Consider the following 26,846-nt stretch of genomic DNA (forward strand, 5'->3'; position numbering starts at 1 on the left):
AAAATTGTGGAATTGTAGCCCATGTTAAACTCTGAAATATGTTCTACAACTAACTGTAGTGCTGTGCTTTGAAATTTATTGCTTTTTTTGTATATATGTTATTTTTCACAAATATTTTGTGGTGATAAATTTTTATTCCTTCTAGCCTCCTCTATTTTGGAGCAGCTAGAAGAAAAAATCTGAGTGGATCATATGGTAGCCTATGACAAACTCTGGGATCTGTCCTGTAACTACTTGTTGAAGAGTACTTTGAAAACTATTGCTTTTTTATTTCTTTGCTTTGTATATGTTATACTATAAAATAAAAAAATTAAAAGAAAACAACATTTCATGCTTTGAATCTTTGTTTATTCTTCCTAAGATGGATTCTAGTGGAGCTTTTATTGGAAGAAACAGAGGATCAAAACTGCTCTGTCTTCCTCCTAAGATGTGCAGTGAAACAACCTAGAAATTTCTTCTGGTTGGGAGACACTCCTGCCCTTGGAAGGCCAAGTGGAAACCAGGGAGCAGCCTAGAGGAAAGGAGACATGTATGAGGAATATTCACATCTGCCATTAGTCCAGACCAACATACAACAGCATATCAAGGCCCAGGTACTCTTTAGACTCCGTTCATCAGTATCAGAGAAATATCTTTTGTGCCTCACATCCCCAAGAGAACAAGGTAGAGATAGGCAATAACTTCATCTCCGACAATACTGACAGACAAGTAATTTATACAATACGTTTAAATATTTGGCCAGTTTTGGGAGATGTTTTTGGCAAACAGGAACAACTAGTATGTATATTTCTTCTAGCCCATGTCTCCTTAACCATAAACTATTTGATTTATATAATTTAATTGTTCCTAACAGAATCTTTAAATATGTTTTCCTTATTCCGTTGTACTCACATTGGCATCATAGAAATTAGTGCATCATTTCCAAAGTCTGCTCAAAATTTGTTGTGTAGGCTCTGACAGTGACAGGTTTTTGTATATAGCCCACATGTCAATGTATATAATCTCTATGAAAGTAAATTGGATGTGAACTGTATGTGTTATTTTCTTTCATTCAAATGTAATGAGTTCCTAGGGGTATAAAGAAGATAATTTCTAATAATACACCTGAGTGATTATTTCTAATTTGGAATTTACTAGCTATCATTTTCAGTATTTCCCAGGTATGTAATATTTAAGGTAACTTTTTAAGCACTTCCAGATAAAGATTCAGAAACCAATTTCTCAATCACAGTTGTTTATTAATTTCTTACCTGTGGGAGGCAGAATCTGTAAAGGCGAAATGCTTTTCACACTCTCTGAATGTTCTAATTCCTGATGATTAAACACTAATTGGTGGTGATTTGGCATTCCACATGAATGTGTGGTTTGATGAATAAGCATAGTTTTCAAAGACGTTGTATCTTGCACAGAAGACTGTATCTGCTAAGGCAAAGTTAAATAAAATTTTCTTCCAGAATTTTAAATTAGAGCAGCTAGCAGTAAAAACCTAAAGGATATAATGAGATATATATATATATATATATATATATATAAAAGGGAAAGGATATAATGCAATACTCTCTTTTGAACATCATATCATTTAAGTCACACAACTCTATGAGGTGTAATTATACCTATATTACAGATGAGGACACTAAGGTTTTGAAAGATTTAGTTGGCCACTGCATAGCTCATAGGAAGTAGTTCTAATCAAAGCCTATGACCTTAGTTACTAGTATACGCAGACTTGGATGTATGTTATTAAGCAATGTTACTCATTTTTAAATGCTTTCTTGTGATCCACTGGGAAAAAAAAATAAAAACTGAGTTTTTATATCAAGTCTTGAGACCAAACCATTCTTTACCCCTTTTTCCTTACTGAATTATACATATGAGAGGGGAAATTTTATATCACGTGTCTGCTGACCCACTAGAATATCCACAAATTCTGATTCAATATTCAGTTAACATGTGGGCCACTATGGCTCAGTGGCAGAGTTCTTGCCTGCCATGCCTGAGACCCAGGTTCGATTCCCAGTGCCTGCCCATGGGGAAAAAAACAAACAAAAATTCAGTTAACTATTTATTAAATAAAAAGTGAATTGTATTAATACCAACATTTGCTTAGTATGAGTGAAGCACCAGACTAAGGCCTTCATATGTTTTTTTCTATAATTCTCATAATAATCCTCTGAGTTAGTTATAATTATTATCCCTATTTATAGTTTACATAAAATTTAGAAATAATAAAGGTGACTTACCTAATTTGGTGGCAAGCTAAGTTCACAGCCCAGGTACTGTATCTATTAAACTTTTGAGTGGTAGGCAGTATAGAGATATATAAGACAAGTCTTTCTCAGTCTAATAAGGGGGTTGAGGTGAGTGGATAGATAAGGGAAGTGTGTGAATAATATTTATGCTAGCTTGAGTAAAACCAATGCCAAAGGAATGTTTATCCCTACAATTACATAAACCAACACTTGACACCAAATTCAAAGTTGAAAGTCAACGGCTGAGGTTTTAAAAGCAAAAAATCACTTTCTTAAATATACAAACAAACATTCATTCATGAATCTATAAATTAAACATATATACACTTAAACACAAATGAACATCTTGCTCCTCAGTGAGTGAAACTGAAAAAGTTTTGGCCACAAATAGATCATAAAGGGGGCATTCCACATGCTATGTACTGAGAATGATTTCGTAAGTTCTTTTATAACTTGGCATAATTTTCTGATTTCACTAATACCTATGGTGAAATAGACCACCTCTATCTTCTTCCACTCAAAAGCCTTTGAGAGTTCACTCTTGCCTACCAAATAAAATATTAACATCTCATTTAGGTTCTCCCTATTTTTTCACCCAAAACTTCTAATCACCTGCTTCCTTACAAATACTCTCTGCTGCTGCATTTTCCTGAACATACTGCTGTGTTTATTCCCTCTTTTCACGACGTTACCTCCATTAAAGAATAAGCCCCTAACTTGCATGTCAATATATTAACCATTTCTTTCCTTTCGCTGTCCTTTCTAAGTGTGAAATCAGCCCCTCTTTCAGGCAGTAAGTATTTCTGTCATTTTCTCAAACAATTTTGATATAGATTATTACAGCACTAATAGACAATCTTTTAACCATGTACTTATATCCCTTTTCAAAATTAAGAGCTCCTTCAGGATGGTGTTATTACTGTATTCCCCTACCCCAGTAAGATGTTGTTAAATAAATTTATTGTAATTTCATATTTGAGATAGGTATAAAGGATTAAAAATTCTTATATTAGGATGACAATCTGAATTAGCAAAAAAAAATCTATCCTTTTCAAAGAATGTTAGCAGCTAATCAAACCTAAGAAGTGCTAAAATTGATGGCTGGTAATTATAAATTTTATGTTTAGAAAACAAAATTACCATTCCACTACCCCTACCCCTGTTTTCTAAACTCTATCTTACTGTACAAGCATTACTGTACACCCCTACAGTTTGCACATGGAAATACCAAGCTGTCCCTACTATACCAGTGAGTTATAACATACGTACTTTTTAAACTCTAAAATATAAATCAATAATTAACTTACCTTTACTTTCTCTTTAGAAGGAGAATCATTCTGTTTTACTCCAGTAAACTCAGTAAACTTTTCTGCAAATGTACATAAATAAATATTTCAATACCTGTCAGCTTAAAAAAAAATACCATCTAAGTTACAAATTTTTCCACATTAGAAATGGAGTGCTGACTTCAGGAGATTTTCTTTAATAACAACCTCTTAAATCAAGAAATATTTAGAGTCATCGGTTTTGATCCCCCTGAAAGTCAAAATTTCTAAAGGGATACTAAGCATTTAAGATATTTTCCACATAATGGAATAAATAACCACTTCCAAATTTCAATTTAAACTATGCTTAGGCAAAAAAGAACAGTGTGTTACTTCATGGTAAAGAACTTGAAAAAAAAGGAACAAGTTACAAAAGAGAGAGTTTTAAACAAGTAGTATCAATTATACTAAAATCATCTTTTATCAAGTAGCTTATATGTATAGCTGTTAATGGATTGATTAAAATTAAGAATTTACTATAAGAGAAGGGGTATGTCATCTATCTGAGAAGATACAGCTGACACTGGACATAGAAGTAGATTTGCAAAAAGAGATCTCTCTATAAGGGTGCTATTGGGTTCCTCTTTCTTTTTCCTACAATTGATTCTGGTGCTATCCTCCCCAATCACAATACTATGTCAGTGTGGTAAAGCACCACTGGTAGTACTGCCTTGATTCATCTCTCCAGGCCAGCTTTCATGAACCACCTGAATGTTATTTGTTTCAAGCTCTAGGGCACCAAGGCTGGTTAACACCAAATATTATTCAAACTTAAAATATTCTAATTTTAATAATTACCTTCTGCCTCCTGAAATGCCATCAGTTTCCACTGGATGTATTACTGTTCTTTCCTCTCCTAAAATGTTTGATGCTGGACATTGTTAAAATTGCTACATGCCCCTCAATGGCATGCTTTAATTTAAAGAATTGAAGTATTTAAAATGACATGAGCCATCTTAATGTCACTCCACTAAGTATTATTTAAGTGTTGGGGGTTAGGTAGGAAGGGAAGAGAAAGACTATAAAGATTGAGGGTATAGATCCAGGTAGCTTTCACATTTAAGGGAGAAATCATGGTTTCAGCTTTGAACAAAAAAAAAAAACAGACTTCATTAATATGATCATATATGTACATCTATACATCTATCTTAATTATTCAAATATGCATCAAAACTATGTTATTCTCAATACAAACTATAAATATAAATATTTAAAATATGACATATCACATTAGTGTCTTCCAAAAAAATTCCAGGCTATCACTATAGTTTTCTGACATATATAACTAAAGCTAAGAATTATTACAAAAATTAGTAGCACCCCAAAAGATGAAGATACTAGCAAAAGGCATCCAAGAATTTTAATAGAAAAATAAAAACCACCTAGTATAGGATGTCTCACAAAAGTCTTATATATTATAGATAGATGAAGAATGATAGCATTTTTGTTTCTCATTCTAATTTAACGTAACTGGTTTTCCAGGAGCATAGCAAGTCAGAACTGAACATACCATGAGTCTTGGACTTTAGAATTAAAAGGCCAAAAATAACTTTTCACTATTAAGATCACATTCCAATTAGTGAAGAAGCCCTTTTATGTCTAGCAAACATGAATTTAACTGAGCACTATAATGACAATACATACATCAACTAATATCTTGACAGAATTGTGATAACAGGCATACCTACTTTACGAGGATCAAACTGAATTTTAGACATAAACTACCAAACAAATTACATGATGCACATTAAACAATGTGTGCTAATTTCACATCTCCACAAAAACCTCAATATTAAACCCTGATTAGAAAGTATTCATTTTAAATTATGCAAGAAAAAATTCAACCATAGAATTTTTAAAAAGAGAACTGGAAAGAACGATAGAGATTCAATTGAAGAGTTTATGTAATACCCACCACCTACAAGCCCCTGAAATTGATGCTCCAAGGATACTGCACTCTTTTGAAACTCTCTTGTACCCCAGAAAAGCTGTGTTCTTTAATACTCATTTAATATTGCTGAGTGGGATCTTTTGACTGTTTCCATGGAGATGTGAGCCACCCAATTGTGGGTGTTAACTTTTTAAAAAACGTTTATTCTTTTCAATTTTATATAGGTGTATTAGAAAGATGTCAGTACAATGTATATAATTTTAAATAATATATAATCACATTAAGGTTAAATGTTTAAAAGTTGCATTATTTAAAAAAATTATATATATATCAGAGGTGAATGTTCAAAAGTTTGGAGGTAACTGTGGGTGGTAATTTTTGATTAGATGGTTTCCATGGAGATGTGTCTCTACCCATTCAAGGTGGGATTGCCTACTGGAACCCTTTAAGAAGGAACCATTTTTGGAAAAAGGTTTAGAGCTGAGAGGGCCCACACAGAGATCTTTGGAGATGCTGAGGGAGAACACCCTCTGGGGAATCCTTATGAAACGAGAAGCCAGGAAGAAAGTTGGCAGACATTGCCATGTGCCTTTCCAGCTAACAGGTGTTCTGGACCCACTGGCCAATCTTGAATCAAGGCATCTTTCCCTGGATGCCTTAGTTTGGACATTTTCACAGACTTAGAACTATAAATTTGCAACTTAAAAAAAAAATTAAAAGCTGTTCTGTTTCTGGTATATTGCATTCTAGCAGCTTACAAACTAAAACAGATTTTGGTACTAGAGAAGTGGAGTACTGCAGTTTGCAAATACCAAACATGTCGGAACAGCTTTTTAAATGGATACGGGGAAGATTCCAGGAGAGTTATGAGGAGCTTGAGAAGGCCTAGAATGCTTTGAAGAGATTGTTGCTAGAAATGGGGACTCTAAGGATATTTTTGATAAGGCCTTAGGCAGAAATGATGTACGTGTTATTGCAAACTGGAAGGAAGGCAACCCTTGTTTTAAAATGGCAGATAGCCTGGCAAAATTGACTACTGGTTTTGGATGAAAGGCAAATTTGAAAATCATGAGCTGGAATACTTAACAGAAGAGATTTCCAAATTAAATGTGGAAAGTGCAGCCTGGTTTCTTCTTGCAGCTTATGGTGAAATGTGACAGGAGAGCTGAGAATGAACTGTTGGATAAAAAAGTCTGGAAAATTCTGGGCATCCAGAAAAGAAGTCCCCAGAAGATAGTGCCCCACATGAGGATTTAACCAATCATGGAACCAGTCAGTTATTTCAGAAAAGGCCAGGATTGGAGATGGAGCTACCCAGAAAGGATTTAGGAAAGTCCTTTTGTCTAATGAGCATTCTCCCATAGCACTGCATAGAAAACCAACAAGAGTGTTGTGGGATCTATATAAACGGAACCACTGCCAGTGTGGACTAAGAAGGACAGAAAAGGGACAAATTAGAGGAAAAATAATTTCAGTGGCAGAACCATGGAAGCTAAGCTCTAAAGCCAAGAAACCGCAGGCCAGGAGAGTGAACACACCCAAGCACTTGGAGAGGGTGTGCTTGCCCCAAAGGCAGAGGGTGGGCCGTCCACCTCAATGTTCAGGAAGAATAGTTGCTGCCTTAGGGTGAAGCACATTCCTTGGGGATTGAAGAGAGCCTAGCTGCCACCCCATTTTTCTGAAGAGGTTGAGTGTGTGTCCTGGAGATGGCAGAGAGCCTGGGTGTTACCCCGATCTTGAAGAAGGTAGAGCCAAGAAAAAGCTGGTCTCCCCAGTATCTCCCAAGGTTACATTCGGAGAGAGCTGGGCCATTGCATAGGTCCTTAGAAAGGGTGGGAATGCCACGTTCTACAGCCCGGAGGATAAATGACAGTCAGAATTTGAAACCTAATGGAGTTTGCCCTGCAGGTTTTCAGAATTATTTGGATCTGGTGACCCTGTGTTCCTTCCTGTTTCTCCCTATGCAAATGGAAACTTGTATCCTATGACTGTCCCTCATTTGTATGTTGGCAGCAAATAACTTGTTCTGAGTTTTACAGGTCCAGAGCAAGAGGAGATTTTTTTGCCTTAGGCCAGACCATGCCTGTAACTGACTTTGATGAGATTTTGTACTGTTTCTGCCTTTGTTTGTATTTATGTTTTACTGAAACGGTTTAAGGCTTTGTGATTTTTGTGATGGAATAAATGTGTTTTGTATTTGCAAAGAGTATGTCTCTTGGGGGTTCAAAGGATAAGAATATGCCAGTTTGAAACTGTCATGTACCCGAAAAAAAGCCATGTTCTTTAATCCTAATTCAATATTGCTGGGTGGGATCTTTTGATTGTTTCCATGGAGATGTGACCACCCAGTTGTGGGTGATAAATTTTGATTAGATGGTTTCCATGGAGATGTGTTTCCATCATTTAAGGTGGGGGTTGCTTTCTGGAGCCCATTAAAGGGGAACCACTTTTGGAAAAACGTTTAAAGCTAACGTTTAACGTAAGCTAAAGAGTGCCCACACCGCCAGAGATCTTTGGAGATGCAGAAGGAAGACACCCCCAGGGAATCTGTATAAAATAAGAAGCCAGGAAAGAAAGCCAGCAGACACTGCCATGTGCCTTTCAGGTAACAGAGGTGTTCTGGACACACTGGCCAAACTTGAATCAAGGTATCTTGCCCTGGATGTCTTAGTTTGGACATTTTCGTGGCCTTAGAACTGTAAACTTGCAATTTAATAAATTCCCCTTTTTAAAAGCTGTTCCAAAACCAAACCAAGCCAAACAGCTGCTCCATTTCTGGTATACTGCATTTCAGCAACTAAAACAGACACCAAATATTGTTAGCAAATGTGAAATGTTGACTAGGAATATAATAACATAGTGCAAAGACAGAATATAATGCCATATAGCAGAAAGCATTATGGGAGATTTAAAAACAAATCCTACCTCAACTATAGAAAAATGATTAGAAGTTAATACCTGGTCTATCTCCTTGTTTTATAGGAAAGGAAGCAGGTTGAGAGATGTTAAATGATTTACTCAAGCTTACAGCCCAGGCCACTGTCCCATTGATAAAAAGCAAGCAATTTAAAAAAAAATGTATTTCCTTCAAAGAATGTTTTGGTAATTTTCACTAAGAGTTTGGTACTTATTTTAATATGAAGAAGAAAGCAATTATAAACTACCTGTTATTTTTACCAAGTGCATTTCAGCTAGCATTACAGAGTGTGAGGAAAAAATCTAGACCAATGGCTCTCAAACTTGGCAGCATGTTAAAATCACCTGAGAAGCTCTTAACAGTACACATACGGGACCCTACTCCTCATCAATTCAGATTCAGACACAGTATTTTATTTGTTTTCCATTCCAGGTGATTCTAAGTACTGCCAATTTTGAGAAACACTACTCTAGACAGTCTTTATTCAGGTTTGAATAGAGAATTTAAAGATGCATGATCTATTTCAAAGATCCAAGGCTCAAATATGGACCTCAATAAATGCAAGATATTTTAATTAGATCTGAGTATTAAATTTTATCCTTCTAATATCTTGAACCAAACACTTTAATTACTGAGAAACTAATAAAGCTAAATAATTTTTAAATGATGAACACTAATTATTTCTCTTAAACTTACTAACTTGAATAGCAAAGATTATTTTAAGACTGTTATTATATACTTTGTGCATTTAATAAATTATCTCCCCCCAAGATGTTACAACAAAGTATAAATGAGAATCAAGTTTGTCCTCTCTCTCGCATAAAAAAATTTACATTCTTGTCATTTTCACAGAAGACCTACGTAACAGTAATAAGAAGAAAAGTGGTTATTTTATCACTAATTTGAAATCACCATAAATATGACATTAAAAAAGAAACAATTGCTGCTTAAAGAAGGTCATAAATTTCATTCTCTAAATATTACATTAAACTAATAAAGGCAAAAAATCTAAAGGGTGAAGTGATAAATTCACTTCAGTCTTAACCATGTAAAGAAAAATAATGATTTAATGTCATATAGAGTTTCTTTAACAGTGTAATGATGGAAATGAAACATTCCTGGAAAATATTCTATTTCACACTGATCAAACATGTCTGCTTACAAATAGACAACTCATGGTGTTCCTATCTGGTTCCAATCAAAAGCACTATTCCTCCACTTGACTGCTTTTTCTTGGTAATATTAATAGGCCCAAGAGTAAAGTTATTAGTTGTATTCCTCCCTATTATATATCACTCAAGATTTCCCCAAGGCTTTTGAGCATTAGAAATTTTTCAATAGCTTGTGAATTCATATTAGCATAGCCTAGCCAATATAGAATACATGTATCTGTTAAGGAATTTTATTGTAAAGTCTCATTTACATCTCTGATATTTAATGATATTTTGTTAGTTTTGGAGAATATTTGAGGATTTTATATTTATGCCAATGTTTAATAAATGTTGATGACTTATCTGCACATGGCTTTTTATATATACTGATGTTAGTCAAGAAGATAACTTAAATGACAAAATCAAATCACACTGAAATTTGCAATGAAGCACTACTTTTAACCCACAGATTTCTCATCTTTATTTTCAAGCATTTGCAATTTCATCACAATGCCCAATCTTGAAAATGATTTAATATCTTGTTCAAAATGATGAGAATCACTTAAAGTGAATTTCATAGACTAAAAAAAAAACTTTGTTGGAAATCAATGCTCTGCCATGTAATCAATCCTATTTAACAAAGCATAATTAATAAGTCCCTATTTTCCAAAACTGAAGTTTGAGAATGAATGGAAAATAATCATTTGAGTAAGGTGGAATAAAAAGCCTAGCATTACTTACAGCACTTAAAAGTTTTTGACAGATATTACCCTTAAAATACTTAGGCCATCTGCATAGAATGATATTGTAGTAAGGAGAAACCAAGCCAAAATACAGGATGACCAAGGGATTGAGAAAACCTTCTCAACCAAAGGGGGAAGAGAGAAATGAGACAAAATAAAGTGTCAATGGCTGAGAGATTTCAGAGTCAGAAGGTTATCCTGGGGGTTATTCTTATGCATTATATAGATATCACCTTTTTAGTTAAGGTATAATGGAGAGGCTGGAGGGAACTGAAAATGTAGAGCTGAGTTCCAGTAGCCATGTTTCTTGAAGATGATTATATAATGATACAGCCTTTGCAATGTGACTGTGTGAATGTGAAAGACTTGTGTCTGATGCTCCTTTTATCTACCTTATGGACAGATGAGTGAAACATATGGATTAAAAATAAATAAATAATTGGGGAAACAAGTGTTAAAATAAATTTAGTAGATTGAAATGCTAGTGATCAATGAAATGCTAGTGAGTTTTTGATTATATACCAAGAATGGAATGATCATATGGTAAGAACATTCGTGCTTGTATGTTATGTTTAAAAAATTTTTTTTAATTAAAAAAAATTGTAGGCAAAAATTTTTAGGATGATAACCATAAAAATAAGTCAATAATATTAAGATATTTTTAAAAGATTATTTAGAGCTTTGTCCCTGCAACCAAATTCTAGAAAACTGTGACTTGGTTAAGAAAATTGCATAGAGCTAAAATGCTATAAAAATCCAGGGAGAGAAGATATTTTAAAATACTTTAAGAAGAAATAACTTAAGATCAACATCCTTCTATCAAAAAATTTCTCTGAGAAGCATTCAGACACATTCCCCCTAAAAATTAGATTCACAACCACTATTTTGAATAACCAAAAGCCTTATTAACCAGAGTTTTGGGAATCAAAATGATATTAACTATGTTTCAGCTGTAGAATTAATTTTATTTTAATAAATTTTAAAGTCATAATTAATTTTAAAGTTACACAATCTTATATTTTCAGTTGATTTTTATTTATGTACCCGTGCTGGTTTGAAAGTATTATGTTCTCTAGAAAAGCCATGTTTTAATCCTGATCCAATCTTGTGAGAGCAACCTTTTGTTTTAATCTTGATTCAAGACTGTAGGTTGGAATCTTTTGATTAGATTATCTCCATGGAGATATAGCATGCCCAAAATGTGAGTATGACTTTAGGCTAGATGGAAATCCGACCTCACCCATCCCAGGTGTGCCTAAATTAGTTTACTGGAGTCTTTTAAAAGAGGGAATAGTTTGGAGAGAAATAAAAGAACCAACAGAATTGACAGAAGCCTCAGAGCTGACACAAACTTCACAGCAGAGATGACACAGATGTGGACATGTGGAGAACAGAGACAGAAGTTTGGAGATGTTTGGAGGTCAGCAGACATCGTCACGAGATGTTAAGTAAGCCAGAACCTGGAGACAGCCAAAGGAAGCCAAGAGATGAAAGCCAGCCATGAAGAAGTAAAATGAGGAACCCCCACAGGAACAGATGCTGAAAGCAATGGAGCCCAGGAGCAAGGGACCAGCAGCTGCCAGCCATGTGACTATCCAGCTGACGGAGGTGTTTCTGACCCATCAGCCTTTCTTGAGTGAAGGTAACCTCTTGTTGGTGCCTCAATTTGGACACTTCAACTTCCTTAGTACTGTAAACTTGTAAAGTATTACATCCACCTTTTTAAAAGCCATTCCATTTCTGGTATTTTGCATTCTAGTAGCTTACTAACTAATACAGTACCTCAGAAGAAGGTTTTGTTGATATACCTAATTTTCAAAATAATTTTTTTCAGTAAATAGTCCCATTCTCCTTACCCCTGAAACTCTGACAGAGGATTTGTCATCCTCTGTTCACCAACAGTGTCAAGTGCATAATTAATAATGGTAGATACCTGATTTATTTTTACAGGAGATATTACTGTTCATATGGTCTGACCTGCTTATTTTCACAACTTATAATCATTTTATTTAGTTTTCTGTTTTTGTCGTCATTCTCAGAAAAGTTAAAACATATTATTTTCTTACACACTAGAAATTAAGAACAGTTGCTAGATACAACTGAAATTAATATGTAGGACAATAAGTTCTATTGCTTCCTTTACTGATTTATTTTACTAAGCAAAGATATAATTTGTTTTTTCCCATTAAGTGAGACATTTCCTTCATAATTTATAAAATACACAGAATGAAATTACACAAGACAATTAAAATTTGAAAGATAAAGGACAATTCATATTATGTTAGAAGACAAATTGACCTTAGTGTTACAAACATACACTATCCGTAATATAGGCTGAATATAAAAATCTGTTATTTTGATTTTAACAATATTTTTAAAGCAGTTTCTTTAAATTGAAAAAGATGACATTAAATAAGAATGTCATAAAATAAAAATTCAACTCAAGCAGTGCTTCACCATTAGAATTTTGAGGCCAATTTATTCTACTAGAAAGTTAAGAAAACATATATATATATTGTATCATCTTATGAATGTATAGTTGATAAACAGTCTCTCAAGCAATATTTTGGAATATTTTATCAGAAACTAAAAATTGAAATAAAATTAAGGTACTTGAAGGAAGCATTCTGTATATAGTATTTTCCTCTAATACTCAAAAGGCATTTATTGATCAGTGTCAATATATAACTTGCTAATTCAAACTAACAGTTAAAAAAGTTTTATACTACAAATAAAAGACAAAGTGCTTTAACTTATTACACCTCAAATGCTTTATTAGATGAAATTACAAATGCTAATTACAATTTAAAATACTAAATGCAGCTTAGATTTTTTCCAGCATTGTTTAATGCTTAAAAGTCAAATAAATATTAGGAAATAACGTAAAATCAGAGCCCTAAATTAATTTAAAATTTTTCTAGTATGACAAATTTCAACAAAAGTAAATATTCCATTTATTCTTACAAAAATGCAATGTATTTATCACTATATACTATAAAAATGTAAAGATAAAATGCAGCAATCAGCACCACATAAATGCAAACAGTGTGAAATAAAATGTATTGCAAGTCAGAAGACCCTTACTACCAGAATGAACTAATAAGGACATTTTCACAAATGGTAAGAACTCCTGATGTGACAATTTCTGCGTGGGATTTTTTTTATAAGAACTGAATTTCATGACAAGTATTTGTTTAAAAAAAAAAGTTAAGCATAAAAGGACCTTTTGTCTTTTGGTCAACAATGATGGAACCCTACCGCCAACTCAGTATTATTGGGGCAGTGATTATCTGTCAAATATTTAGCCATCAAATAAACAGCACATACACAAAAGAACATGAATCTCTTAAACCTGACACAGCTGATGCTAAACTATCCAAGGTAATTTACTTTAGCATAACTGAGACTCTAAATTTACATTACATTTTCTATAAATGGAAGATAATATTCTACAGTAAAGAAATATAAAAACGAAAAGAATTGTGCTTCACACAGTTTCCAGATGCTTGGTTTCTTAATTCAAAATGCTAATTCAACTCAGAATGTATAGTCACAACAGGATATACGTTGAAAATTAAAATGATATATATTATGAAGAATAAAGTGAAAGATATCCACAAATAATCTTTTATTTTATAAAAAGAAGTGAAGATCTGGATTTTATCATCTAACATTTTCGTACTAAGATCTGGTATTATTTATTAAGAGACTATCCCACCTTCAAGGAACATATTTTCAACATTACAAACCTATAAGTCACATATGCATAATATGTAATTTCATTTTACACAGTATCTATTTTAAGGTATGAGCAAATATTTAAGATTGTCTACATGCAATTAAATAATAACTACAGGTTCTGGGTAAATGACAAATAGATTTTCAAAATTTAAGTCTCAATATTACAAACAAAAATTTTCCCAGAGGTAAACTTAAGGGAACAGCTAACCTGAATCAGAATCATTGCTGTCTGAAGAACTTGAATCACTGCTGCTTTCAGACTCTGATGAGCTGCTGCTGCTGCTACTGCTGCTGCTACTACTGCTTTCACTTAATCGGGAACCGACTCCAACCGCTTTAGAGGATTCTGTTTTCTCAGCTACAAAATAGAAAAATACATTAAAATATCAACAGAAGTAGTTAGCCACAGGGACATTTTAAAACTGCCACTTACATTTTATTTGACGTTTTCTAGAGTTTAATTGATTATTGACATCCAGTAACTGCTTCTCCAACTCTTGTTTTTTCTGTGAATGAAGTTCTTCTTTAGACTTCAGTATTTTTTTAGCTGTGTGATTTAGGAGAGAAAAAATGAGTATGACAAAAAAGCTAACACAAATACTAGATCAACTGCTATTAATATTCAGAAATACATACCCTGGGGTTTTAGTGGTCTTTTTCTTAGACATACTGCAACATATTTTTCTAGTTGTCTTAGTGTTGATGCTTTCAGTGTTTCAAAGTCTATCTCTATCTCATCAGGACTGGAATTTCTCAGTGAAGGTTCTCTTGACTGTATTATATGAACTACTTGTCCAAGTTTATCTCCAGGGAGTTTGTTTATATCCAAACTTAACTGCCTTTTCTCATCATAGTTCATAGGTTTAGCATTAACTTCATCTTCAGATTTCAAAGTAAAGACCTGTTGTTTCTTCTTTGGCTGACTGTAACAACAATAAATTCAGTCAAACTTATTTTAGATATATTATGTTTTAATAAGCCATCATAAAAGATACTTACTTCCGCTTGGATTTTTCCTTTAATTTCATTTGCTTAAACTTTTTCCGTGAATTTTCACCTCTGTTATTAAACTTCTCATTTTTCTTTTCCTTTTTAGACTTTTTCTTTAGCTTATGGAGAGGTACTTGGGACAGAACCTGTAGCTGCTGATGAACAGCTTTAAGCTGATAAAGGAAAAATTCTTTTAACATTCATCGCTCCAAATAATTGAAAGATATTGGTAAAAAAGAAGGCACTCAGAAGTTAAGAGTATCCTTTGTGAAATTCACTTCATATTTTTTCCTTCAGGTTTTTATCTCATTTCACAAATTCATTTTTTGAGGGACCTACATTAAACTACAACTACTGTCATGCGTTCAACCCAAAGATTTGAAGATTCATCTAAAAACAGACTAAGACTAATTAACATTTCCTGATAGTCTTAAAGTTTTTAATAACTGATTTTTCAGGTGAGCTCAGAGCAGGTCACAAAAAGTACCAAAGTTACATAAAGATCTCATCCATTAAATATCTTGCATTATGTCATATAAATCATTTCAATAAGAATCAACTACTAATAATGGGGAGAAACATAACAGATTTTTAAAGATATATATATTTTTGAGTAGGAAAGACTATTAAACATTACAAATGTGCCAATAATTAAATATGTAAATAAATAAGTAAATAAAGCCAATAAGTAAATAAAACTAAGTTGTCTAAATATAATGGCTTTTAATCTACAAAAAGGATTTTATAATAAAACTATCAGCAGTAGTTCATAGAAAAGAATCAAAACTTGTATCAATACAATTAATTAAATACCTGCTCCTGAAGCTTTGCAAGACGCTGAACTCGTTCATCTTCAGCATTATCAGTAGTGTTATCTTCTGAAGACACTTCACTATCACTTTCTTTACCAGGGATTTTTGTGTTATCTGTTTTAATGTAACATACAGGCACACTCTCACCAGGTTCATCTGGGATCTTTGCAAAATGAATTTCAAAGACATCCTATAATTGAAAAATGTAGCTGTTAGGATTTTCTATATTTCTTATTTAATGTGTCAATAACATCTTTTAATAAAGGCACATTTCAGTGTCATATTTTGATTGGGAACTATTTCCCCTTTATGAAATACCATGAGCAGCTTAACTGAACACCATAAGTACATGGAACCCTGAGTAGGGCATGAGATTTTGTAGGTTTGTCCAGAGAAATGCCCCGATAAATCCCAGAGTGATTTGAACAGTGAATAAAAAAGTATTTAAAAAGCCCCCTTGGGAAAATTCAACTTCCCCAAGTTGAATTCTTGATATCCTCACAAGCAATGTGGACAACCAAAGCTAGAGGCTGAGCCCCCAGTCTTGGGGCTTGTTCATATGAAAGTTAACCCCACAAAGGACAGGTCAAGCATACTTAAAATTAGGCCTAAGAGTCACCCCCAAGAGAACCTCTTTTGTTGTTCAGATGTGGTCGCTCTCTCCAGCCAACACAACAAACAAACTCGCCACCCTCTCCCTGTCTACCTGGGACATGACTCCCAGGGGTGTGGACCTTCCTGGCAACGTGGGACAGAAATTCTAGAATGAGCTGAGACTCAGCATCAAGGGATTGAGAAAAACCCCTAAAATGAGCTGAGACTCAGCATCAAGGGATTGAGAAAAACTTCTCGACCAAAAGGGGAAGAGTGAAATGAGACAAAATAAAGTGTCAATGGCTGAGAGACTCCAGAGTTGAGAGATTCCAAACAGAGTTGAGAGGTTATCCTGAAGGTTATTTTAATGCAGTATATAGATATCACCTTTTTAGTTAAGGTAAAATGGAGAGGCTGGAGGGAATTGCCTGAAAATGTAGCGCTGTGTTCCAGTAGCCATGTTTCTTGAAGATGATTGTATAATGGTATAGCCTTCACAATGTGACTGTGTGATTGTGAAAACCTTGTGTCTGATGCTCCTTTTATCTACCTTAACAGATGAGTAAAACATACGGATTAAAAATAATAACGGGGGAATAAATGTTAAATTTAGTAGATTGAAATGCTAGCGATCAATGAAAGGGAGGGATAAGGGGTATGGTATGTATGAATTTTTTTCTGTTTTCTTTTTTATTTCTTTTTTTGAATTGATGCAAATGTTTTAAGAAATGATCATGATGATGAATATACAACTATGTGATGATATTGTGAGTTACTGATTATATATCAAAAATGGACTGATCATATGGTAAGAATGTTTGTTTGTATGTTGTTATATTGAATAATAGAAAAATTAAAAAAAAAAAGATAAACCATGAAAAGAAATATACAAGAGCAAAGTATAAACAAAAAGGCCCATGCTTTCTTCCCTGACAACTTTAGCAACTTCTTCCCCTTCTTCCAGGCGAGACAAGCTTCTAGAGGTCAAAGTACTGCTGAAGTTATATAAGGGATAACCCTCTTTCATAGATCTTCTGCCCTGAGGTCCGTGCATCTTTCTACTATCTCCCAATGCCTCAGTCTCAAGAGTCCTTGGCCTTGCCCTCAGTGAAACATGGGCCATGTTCCAGTCAGACCTATTCAGCTATCTACTGTCCTCTCTTCACTAATATTTCTAATATCCTTTGTACCCTGGACAGCTTTGTTAAAAGATTTGCTTCTAAGTAATGTTAAACCTCGACAAACAAATCCTCTTGGTTTTAAGAGTATGATTTATACCTTGCTTTTTTTTCTTTTTTTTTTTTTAACTAATTGGGTGTGTGTATGTTATTCTTTATTTCTTTAGTTATGATTCTAAAATTTCTAAACTGTCTTCAGAGGGAAAACACTTTCAGAGCACAAAGTAACGTACCTGGAGCATTTTTGCCATTGTCACTATTTCATGACCTGGAGGATTGTATTTGTAGCAATTCATGAACATTAATCTAACATCTGCAGCAAATTCATATGCATCCTTATATTCTTGGTTGTCCATTTTTAGCTAAATTAAAGGAAAATTACAGGATTAGTAAACACCAAGTTCAATAAGTATTTGAGTACTTATATTAAGTATTTATATTATGAAGTAATTCAAGCACACAGAATATAGAAATTACTAAATAAACAGACACCCACCATCCAGATTTGATAAATGTTAAAGTTCTGCTACATTGGTTTTATATCTTTGGACTTTGAAAAATCCAATGAATTTTAACAAGCAGAGATAAGGAAGGAAGGTATTTCAGGTAAAAAGAAGAACAGGAACAAAATCACAAAAGCCGTAATACAAAGAATGTGTTTGGATAACCTTGGGCAGATAAGTTTGGTATCAGAGAAACAGCAAAAAGATAAAAATTCTACTGGGAACAAAAAGACTGAACAGAAGAGTAATAGGAGTATGGGCTACATTTTTAGGTGGCTGCAAATCAGATGGATAGAAGAGTGGGGATGTAAAGTAACCATTCAGGAAGACACTATGAAAGTAAAACAAACAAACAAAAATGTGTCTATTAATGGACAAGTCAGAAACAAATACAAAAGGTCAATAAAAACTGAAACATGCCAGACCTAATTTGTAATTACGGAAATATAAGACTAAAACATGAAACATAATTTTCAACCAATCAGATCACTGTCAATTAACAGGTACAGATAATTAAACTAAGTTACTATCTTCTTGCCTTGGAATTCTATAGTAGCCTCTCTCTGGTTTCCCTACCTCCAGTTTTGACCCATTTCCTAATTTTTCTTCACATTGCTGCTAGAGTAGTCATCAAAAAATCAAATACATAAGTATATAACTTCTGTGTTTAATATTAAAATGGCTGCTTTTGACCTCTTTAAAATGGGGTTTCGCTTTCAAGTACCAGAGTTCCTTCTATTCTGATCTTCCCCCATCATTTCTTCATATATTCTCCTTGTATTTCAAATTGGCCTAAATATAATATTCTGAGTATTTTTTCCTCACCTCAAGGCCTTCCTACAATTTTCTCCATATAATTTTGTCCATTATATCTTTTAAGACTTAGCTAAAGTGTTATTTATTTCAGGTAATTTTTCATGACTTCTCAGTCTGAGTTAGAATACAGGAAAAGGTGGAAAACATACTTTGAAAAGACAATGGTTAATTTTTTTTTTAGAACCTCAGAAAGACCTGAGTCTTTAGACTGAAAGTGTTACTTTCCAATTAAGATGAATAAAGTTAAATGCACAACCAGAGAGAGAAGAAAGACAGTTTACCTACAAAAAGATGACAAGTAGACTGACAGCAGACTTCTTATCAGCAACAATAGATGCCAGAAGATATCCTCCAAGTGCTGAGGGAAAATAACTGTCAATCTAGAATTCTAAAGTCAGTAAAAGAATCATTCAAGAGTAAAGACAAATGTAGATATTTTCAGACATACAAATAATAAGAGTTGTAGGGACACTGATGGAAGAAACACTTAATTGCATGAAAACAAAATGAAAAATAATCCCAGAGGGAAAGAATAAGATGCAAGAAACAAGGATGAGTATAAAAATTACTAACATGTTAAACTTAATGTTGACCATGAAAAAATAAAACTATGTTTAAAAAAAGAACCAAAATTTTAGACAATAATAAAGAATAAGGAGTATAAGTGGTGGCCAGTCAAGAGAAAGACCGAGAAATTGAATAGTTCTATTCTTTTAGTAATTACCCTAAAAGTTAATAACTTAAAAAAATTAATAACTTAAAACTTTCAAATCAATAATGATGAAAATTTATTAATCCAGCAAAAAATGGGGAGGGGATTGGCAACTACATAAATATCTTACAAAAAAAAAAAGAAGGAAGAAAAAATGACATTAGAATTATGTAATTTTTAAAAATAATCTTGAAGACTAGGTAATGAGAAAACATCCACAATACAGTAAGCTAAAATTTAGGATGAGTTGTATTACAGACCATAATTCAAATATTGTGATAAAGAACCATGGATATGTTTCAACAGAAGAAAATAAAAACATACATTTAATAATGTTACCAATCATTCACTACAAATGGTATGACTACTGGTAATTTTAATTTTCTTCTTTATCTTTTTCTAGATTTTTTAATTTCTTTACAATGAGGAGGTTATTTTTACAATCAATAAAAGAAGTTCCTCTATTAAGACAACATTTACCTTAATCATTCCAAGATCCACTGGATTTTTGACAACATCATGGAGTCCCAAGGCACTAACATCAGCAGAGTTATAAAAGGGCCATGCATACGATAAGTGTTTCTTTGCAAGCATTTCCTTAAGAATCTCACTACAGTGCTTTAATTGTTCATTTACTTTAACACTTTTTACAACTTTATATTGTTGCTGAGAATCCAGCAAAACATTTTTCAGCACATTTTCTTTTATAGGCGGCATTTTCACTGATTTTTTTCCTGCAAGTTTTCGGGGAGATTCACTACTTGCTTTAACTAATGAAGTTGTAGGAGTAGTTGTATCTGCTTTCCTCTTTACACCCCTCGTAAGCTAAAACAAAAGAATTAAACAAAAATCTACATTAAGATGACATAGCAACAGTTCACAAACTTCTTTTTGATCAGTTGATCACTTAAGAAAAAAAAGGAAAGGATTACTTGTACCAAGTCTATAGACAATTCACACGTATTGTTGTCAATCCATGTATTACATGTTAGTAAAGGTTAATTTCTCTTTTACAAGTAAATTAAATCAGTCTAATATTTTATTTCCACACCCCAAAGAATTGCCTTGTTCAAACCCCTGAGATCAATGAAAGGTAGAAAACAGTTGTGATTATACTAAAAGAAATTTCTTGACACCTGAGTTTAGACAGATAGCTGCCCTTCACACAAGAAATCAAGTAGGGTAAAGAATTTTAAAAAGAAAACTACATAGGTGAACAACTTCTGATAGTAATACTACAAATACTATTAAAATAGCTCAAATTCTACCTAAGCTATCTCTAAAATTTGGTCCGAATGCCATGTAAAGAATGGAAGAAATAGTATGACCAAGATTGCAGAATGCTGAAGACCAATTTTCATATGAACTTAAAAAAAAATGCACATAATAACATCTAACCTTATATTACAATATTTCAGAAACCAATGAATTAAAAACTAAAATAAACTTACTTGGGCTGCTGTTTGTGAGGTAGAGATGAGTGGAGCATTCTGTGTCACACTTAAGGTCTCAGGAAATACAGGGGGAGTCGCTTGCTGCTTAAATACTTTTTCTAGTGCTTTGGGGGATGGTTTTCCTTTAATAGAAGAAACTTCTACATTCTGTTGAGTACCTAGCAAAGCTTGAACCAGAGTCAAATATTTGAGTGAGTACAACATAGAACTAACACCATTTTCTCTCTTAGTATTCTACTTTAATTCATTTAGTTCAGGTTTTTTGCAATATAAACACTACAGACTCCTGTTACCCTTTGACACTCCCAACCCCTACTGCTGTTGACAGTACTGGACCAATTTATATACAATATTGAAAACATCAAAGGTTATTATTGGTAGCCTCCTCAATTTTATTCAAAAGGGCACTTGGTTTCAACTCAAACTAAAACAGTTCTGTGGTTAGCTTCAGATAGCTGTGGCCAGGAACAAAAACTTCAACCTGGAGACAAAATGTATAGTATTAAAGTGTCAGTGCCTGAGAGATTTCAAACAGAGCCAAGAGGTTATCCTGGAGGTTATTCTTATGCATTATATAGATATCCCGTTTTTAGTTTAAGGTGTAGTAGAGAGGCTAGAGGGAAGTGCCTGAAACTGTAGAACTATGTTCCAGTAGCCATGTTTTTTGCAGGTGGATGTATAATGATATAGTTTTCACAATGTGACTGTGTGCTTGTGAAAACCTCGTGTCTGATGCTTCTTTTATCTACGGTCTGTATAGATGAGTAAAACACAGGGATTAAAAATAAATAAATAATAAGGGGAACAAATGTTAAAATAAATTTCGTAAACTGAAATGCTAGTGATCAATGAAAGGGAGTGATAACGGGTATAGAAAAAAATAGGAGAAACAAAGGCTAAAATGTTTCCATTGGGTAGATGGAAATACTAGCAATCCACGAGAGGGAGGGGTAAGGGGCATGGTATGATTGAGTTTTTTCTTTTTTCTTTTTATTTCTTTTTCTGAATTGATGCAAATGTTCTAAGAAATGATCATGGTGATGAATATACAACTATGTGATGATAGTGTGAGTTGTTGATTATGTACCAAGAATGGAATGATCATATGGTAAGAATGTTCATTTTTGTATGTTGTTATGTTTAAAAAAAATTAAAAAATTAAAAATACATATATATATATATTGAATTGATGGAAATACTAGTGGTCAATGAGAGGGAGGGATAAGTTTTGTACCCCTCCCTCTCATGGTAGGTATGAGTTTTTTCTTTTTATTTCCTTTTCTGGAGTGATACAAATGTTCTAAAAAATGATCATGGTGATGAATATACTACTGTGTGATGACATTGTGAGCTATTGATTGTTCACCATATATGGAATGTTTGTATGTTAAGAATATTCGTGTTTGCATGTTGTTTTATTAATAAAAATTTTTTTTTTAATTGGGATGAGATATATGTCTGCTTTCAGCACAGTCTGCCTCTTTTTTGGGCAGATATTTTAATAGAAAAGAATATAACTTGACAGAAAAGGAGGTACTGATACTGTCAGATCTACAGTTCCCTAAGGGCAAGAATTCCTTGGGCCTCTGAACACAAAGCTGAACAAAATGTACACAAAATTTGAAGTTGCTGTTATTGTTCTCCCTATGGCCTATGGGCCATGACTATATTCCATACAAAGAGAGCCGAGCCCCTTCATTATATATTCTGTGGCCAGCACACTGATCACCTGCTGCTCTATCTCCTACCCCTACAGCACTACAATTTGCCCTCATCATAGGAGATTTGATTTCATCTATTATGAATGACTGTACCCTTTGACTTCTGTGACCTATTTTTGTATGCCCCCTATCATGGCCAGCTGGAGCTGTGCTGTTTAATCCCTCTTGGTTTAAAGGTCTATCCTGTTCACTCTAACAGGGGCAGCAGCAAAATGCAGGAGACAAAAAAAGTGAACGAAGACCTTCAATTCTCACTGGATGAATGCTATTTGACCCCTAGAGTTACCATGACCTGCCTGATTTGTAAAGGCCTCCCAGCAGGAGTGCAACCTTCTTTGATCACTCTGAATACTGCTTTGCTTCAGATGAAGCCCATTAATACTTCATTATAAAGAGAATAAATTTACACCTGGTATCCCAGGAGGCTTCTTATTCTTCATGCTCACCACCTCTCTCTAGTTGAGAAATGCTGTCTTTTGCACTCAAGGGCTGTAGACCCAACTTGATTTGAAAGAGACTAGGAACAAATTTTAAGCAAAGACGTCATTGGCCTAGTGTTTTTGCATTCTTTCCTGCACTCTCCCTAATTCCTTTTTCTCCAATTTCCTAGCATTCATGGACCAGTGGTTGGTGGAGGACATAAGGCAGCTTCAAGAGTGAAGTGTAAAGGACCAATACTAATTGTCAGCTATCACTGTCCCATGGATACATCTGTGGCAGCAAGAGTTGCTCTTCAAGACGGGACACTTCATCTCTGCAGAAGTAATGTTGCTAATATTTATCCATGAACAATGACCCTGGAGTATATATTGCTATTCAGGGATGTTGGCATTCTTAATTCTAATTTTGGTGATGTCAATTCCAGGTTTTTGTGTTTAGCTCAAGTCTGTGCTTGCCAAGTAATAGAAGGTAAATACCGTAATCATGACCTGTGTCAGGAGTGTCTCCTGAGGGCCAGCATTGGACCTGGACCTTCTACCCTCCCCATAAATTGTCCCAGATTATGTCATCCGTGTAGCAGCAAGCATTCTTTTCTATTTCTATGAGTTTCGTCCATCAGTCTAGTAACAGTGGATATTCTCAGCTATACTAAGAACATTTAGGATAGCTGATTGTGGCACATTTTCAGAAAACCATAGAGGCAAGTTCCTCATGATCTTTGGGGAAAAAATCATGTTAGGTGTTTTTGAAGACTCAGGGAAGAAGAAATTGTGATGAGTATCTACCTGATAATGGATAGTACATCTGCTGAAAACTTAAGAAATCAACCTTGAGCCAAAACAGCCAGAAACCTCTAGCAATGCAGAATAAAACACCCCGGGGAATCCTTATGAAATGAAAAGCCAGGAGAGAAAGCTAGCAGATGTTACTACATGCCCTCCCAGCTGACAGAGGTATCCAGAAGCCAAAGACCCCAGCAGATGCCAGCCATCTACCTTTCCAGCTGACAGAGGTGTTCCAGACAGCATCACCCTTTGCTGAGGGATGGTAACCTCTTGCTGATGTCTTAATTTGGACATTTTCATAACCTTAGAACTGTATACCTGAAACAACTTAATAAATCCACTTTTTAAAAGCAAAAAAAAAAAAGGAGTCCCAGTCAAATTCTATGCTTCCATTAAGGCAACTCCATTCACCAGATTGCTCAGGCCAAAAACATTGAGTCAATTTTGACGTCACTCTCAAACCCAATATCCAATCCACCAGTAAACCCTGGTGTCTCTATCTTCAAAAGATATTCAGACTCCAGCTGTTTCTCATAGTGGTAAAATACCTGGTCCAAGGCATTATCGGTTCTCATCTAGATTATTGCAATAATATCCTAAAAAGCCCTTCTTCTTCTACTTTTGCACCCTACAATCTATTCTCAGAATAACAACTAACTTGATCTTTTAACACCCAAATCAGATCCCATCACTTTTGCTCAATATTTCCAATGGCTTTCCATTTCTCTCCAAGTAAAAAAAGCCAAACCAAGTCCATTGGTTTGGCTCATACCAATGAACCATAAGGATCATTGGATCCATTGGCTCATAAGGATTTGTATGATCTGTCTACCTTCTTCCCCCTACCTCAATTTCCATCCAACCTCACTTCCTAACACTATCCCTCTCACATATCTCATTCTAGCTTACTGGCTTTACTGTTGTTTCCAAATTTGACAAGCATAGGAATGTTATTTGTTCTGCCTGTAAAGAGATACACTCATGGCTCCGTCCAACATTTCCTTTAGACCTTTATTCACATGTTGTTTTCTTCAACCATCCTATATAAAATAACCCCGATTAGTCTCTTGCTTTCTTGTTCAGCTTCATTTTTTCCAAGACAGTAACAAATTTGACAAAAAAAAATAAATAGGTATTCCTGGCTTTCCAAATTTTTGTCAAACTCAGGAACTAAATAGATTTGAGTGCATTTTAAAATAGGGTTGATATCTCTCAATATCTGACCTCTCACTACTCATTAACTAAAACTTAGGAATGAAATTGATTCAGATAACCTCATATCCTTTGGCATCCTAACTCTTGCTCTTTAAACTCAGTAGTGAAACAGATTTGAATAGTGAGGCATACTTATATTTACTTAGTTTTGTCTATCTCTCCAACTAGAGCAAAAGCTCTCTGAGGGTAAGAGGACATTGTCTTACTCAACACTACATCTCAAGTACTTAATATAGAACTTGGCACATAATATATAGTACTTGGCACATATAAGAAGAAAACAAAGAAATGGGACAGTAGCTAAAAATAGGATATGGGTAAAGGAGAATTTTAAAGATGAGATACTAACACATAACATGTTTACACAGTAATAAGACTAACCCCGGAGAGGATAGATAAATGATGCAGGAAAGAATACTATCCTTGAGAAGACAAAAAAGGAACCAAGATTTAGGATACAAATGAAGGGTTTGACCTAAAAGCTGTGTTAAAGGTCTTTGCCCTAGCTGTTCCCTTTGCCTGAAATGTTCTTTGTCCAATTCTTAACTTCTCTGTGAGGCCTACTCCGAAGATATCATGTATATTTGTCTCTCTTGTTCTACTAGAGTGTAAATTACAAGATGGCAAAATTTTCTGATTTGCTCACTGATTTATCAAGCCAAAAGTGTTCTGGAACATAGCATTCAAATACTACATTGATCTATGCATTATCCAACTGGTAAGGGCTTATTTTATTCCTTGTGCAGAAGCCTACACCTTAAATTGCCAGACTTAAAATTAACCTTTTTCCAAACATAATAAAGTAAGAACTTTAATCATCAGTGAATATCTCATGGGATTGGTTAAACCAAGCTATAAATCTTGACCCATCTTAAAGATCTATTAACAACAAAGAAAAATACATATTACTATTAATAAAAACAACCTCTACCATCATTCTACTATAAGCCTCCTATATCTCAGCCACTTAACTATAAACATTACAAAAATACTTATAACCATGAATGCCAGTATTTTCTATTACAGATGAGAAAACTAACATAGAATGATAAAGGTTACCAAGCTTGAGTGATCCAAAGATAAGCTAACATTTCATCTATGACATTATTGGTTAATCTACAATAAATTCATTTGGATACTTAAAAGTTATTTTCTAACTCTAATATTACAATTACTATCTGTAGGATGTTTCTCTCTGAAAATATTCTCAAGATGAGAAAAAGGGAATCTTCAGACATAAAAGCAACGTTTCATTCTCATCTGTGGGCTGTTTGGATCAGAGAACACTGACAATTTTGGCTTAGTATTGCACAGACACAGATTCTACTAAAAATAATAGTAGCAACTGTGATTTATTGAGTGCCTATTATATGAAGGCATTATGCTACAGGAAACCTGGCTGATGGTCATGATCAGTGCAATCTTCTCTACTCTTCTGATAGCTATCCTATGATCAAGGTTTAGCCAATTATTCTAATGGACATTTTATACCAATAGGATAAGAAGTAGAAGGACTCATCTGTTTCTTTTGAGGGATTTATATTTAGTTTCAGTTGTTTTAAACAGTTTCCTACACACACACACACACACACACACACACATACAATA

General features: G+C 34.0%; 1 protein-coding gene across 8 annotated transcripts in view; it reads right to left on the reverse strand.

Moving 5' to 3' along the window:
* Positions 1-26,846, reverse strand: part of BRDT (bromodomain testis associated) — a 79,944-nt gene that overhangs the window by 35,026 nt on the left and 18,072 nt on the right. For 6 of the 8 annotated variants that reach the window (XM_077120286.1, XM_077120284.1, XM_077120283.1 and 3 more), the window contains exons 5-14: positions 21,074-21,243; positions 20,103-20,447; positions 17,825-17,953; positions 15,821-16,009; positions 15,017-15,180; positions 14,654-14,940; positions 14,451-14,564; positions 14,226-14,375; positions 3,557-3,618; positions 1,251-1,422 (exon numbers count right to left, since the gene is read on the reverse strand). In XM_077120286.1, coding sequence (XP_076976401.1) covers positions 1,251-1,422; positions 3,557-3,618; positions 14,226-14,375; positions 14,451-14,564; positions 14,654-14,940; positions 15,017-15,180; positions 15,821-16,009; positions 17,825-17,953; positions 20,103-20,447; positions 21,074-21,243 — 1,782 coding nt within the window. Of the gene's footprint in view, positions 1-326; positions 512-1,250; positions 1,423-3,556; positions 3,619-14,225; positions 14,376-14,450; positions 14,565-14,653; positions 14,941-15,016; positions 15,181-15,820; positions 16,010-17,824; positions 17,954-20,102; positions 20,448-21,073; positions 21,244-26,846 lie in introns of those variants that run through there. The other 2 variants (XM_077120289.1, XM_077120288.1) reach the window with 2 other exon arrangements.

The sequence above is a fragment of the Tamandua tetradactyla genome, chromosome 11, assembly GCF_023851605.1.
Source record: "Tamandua tetradactyla isolate mTamTet1 chromosome 11, mTamTet1.pri, whole genome shotgun sequence".
Classification (NCBI taxonomy): domain Eukaryota; kingdom Metazoa; phylum Chordata; class Mammalia; order Pilosa; family Myrmecophagidae; genus Tamandua; species Tamandua tetradactyla.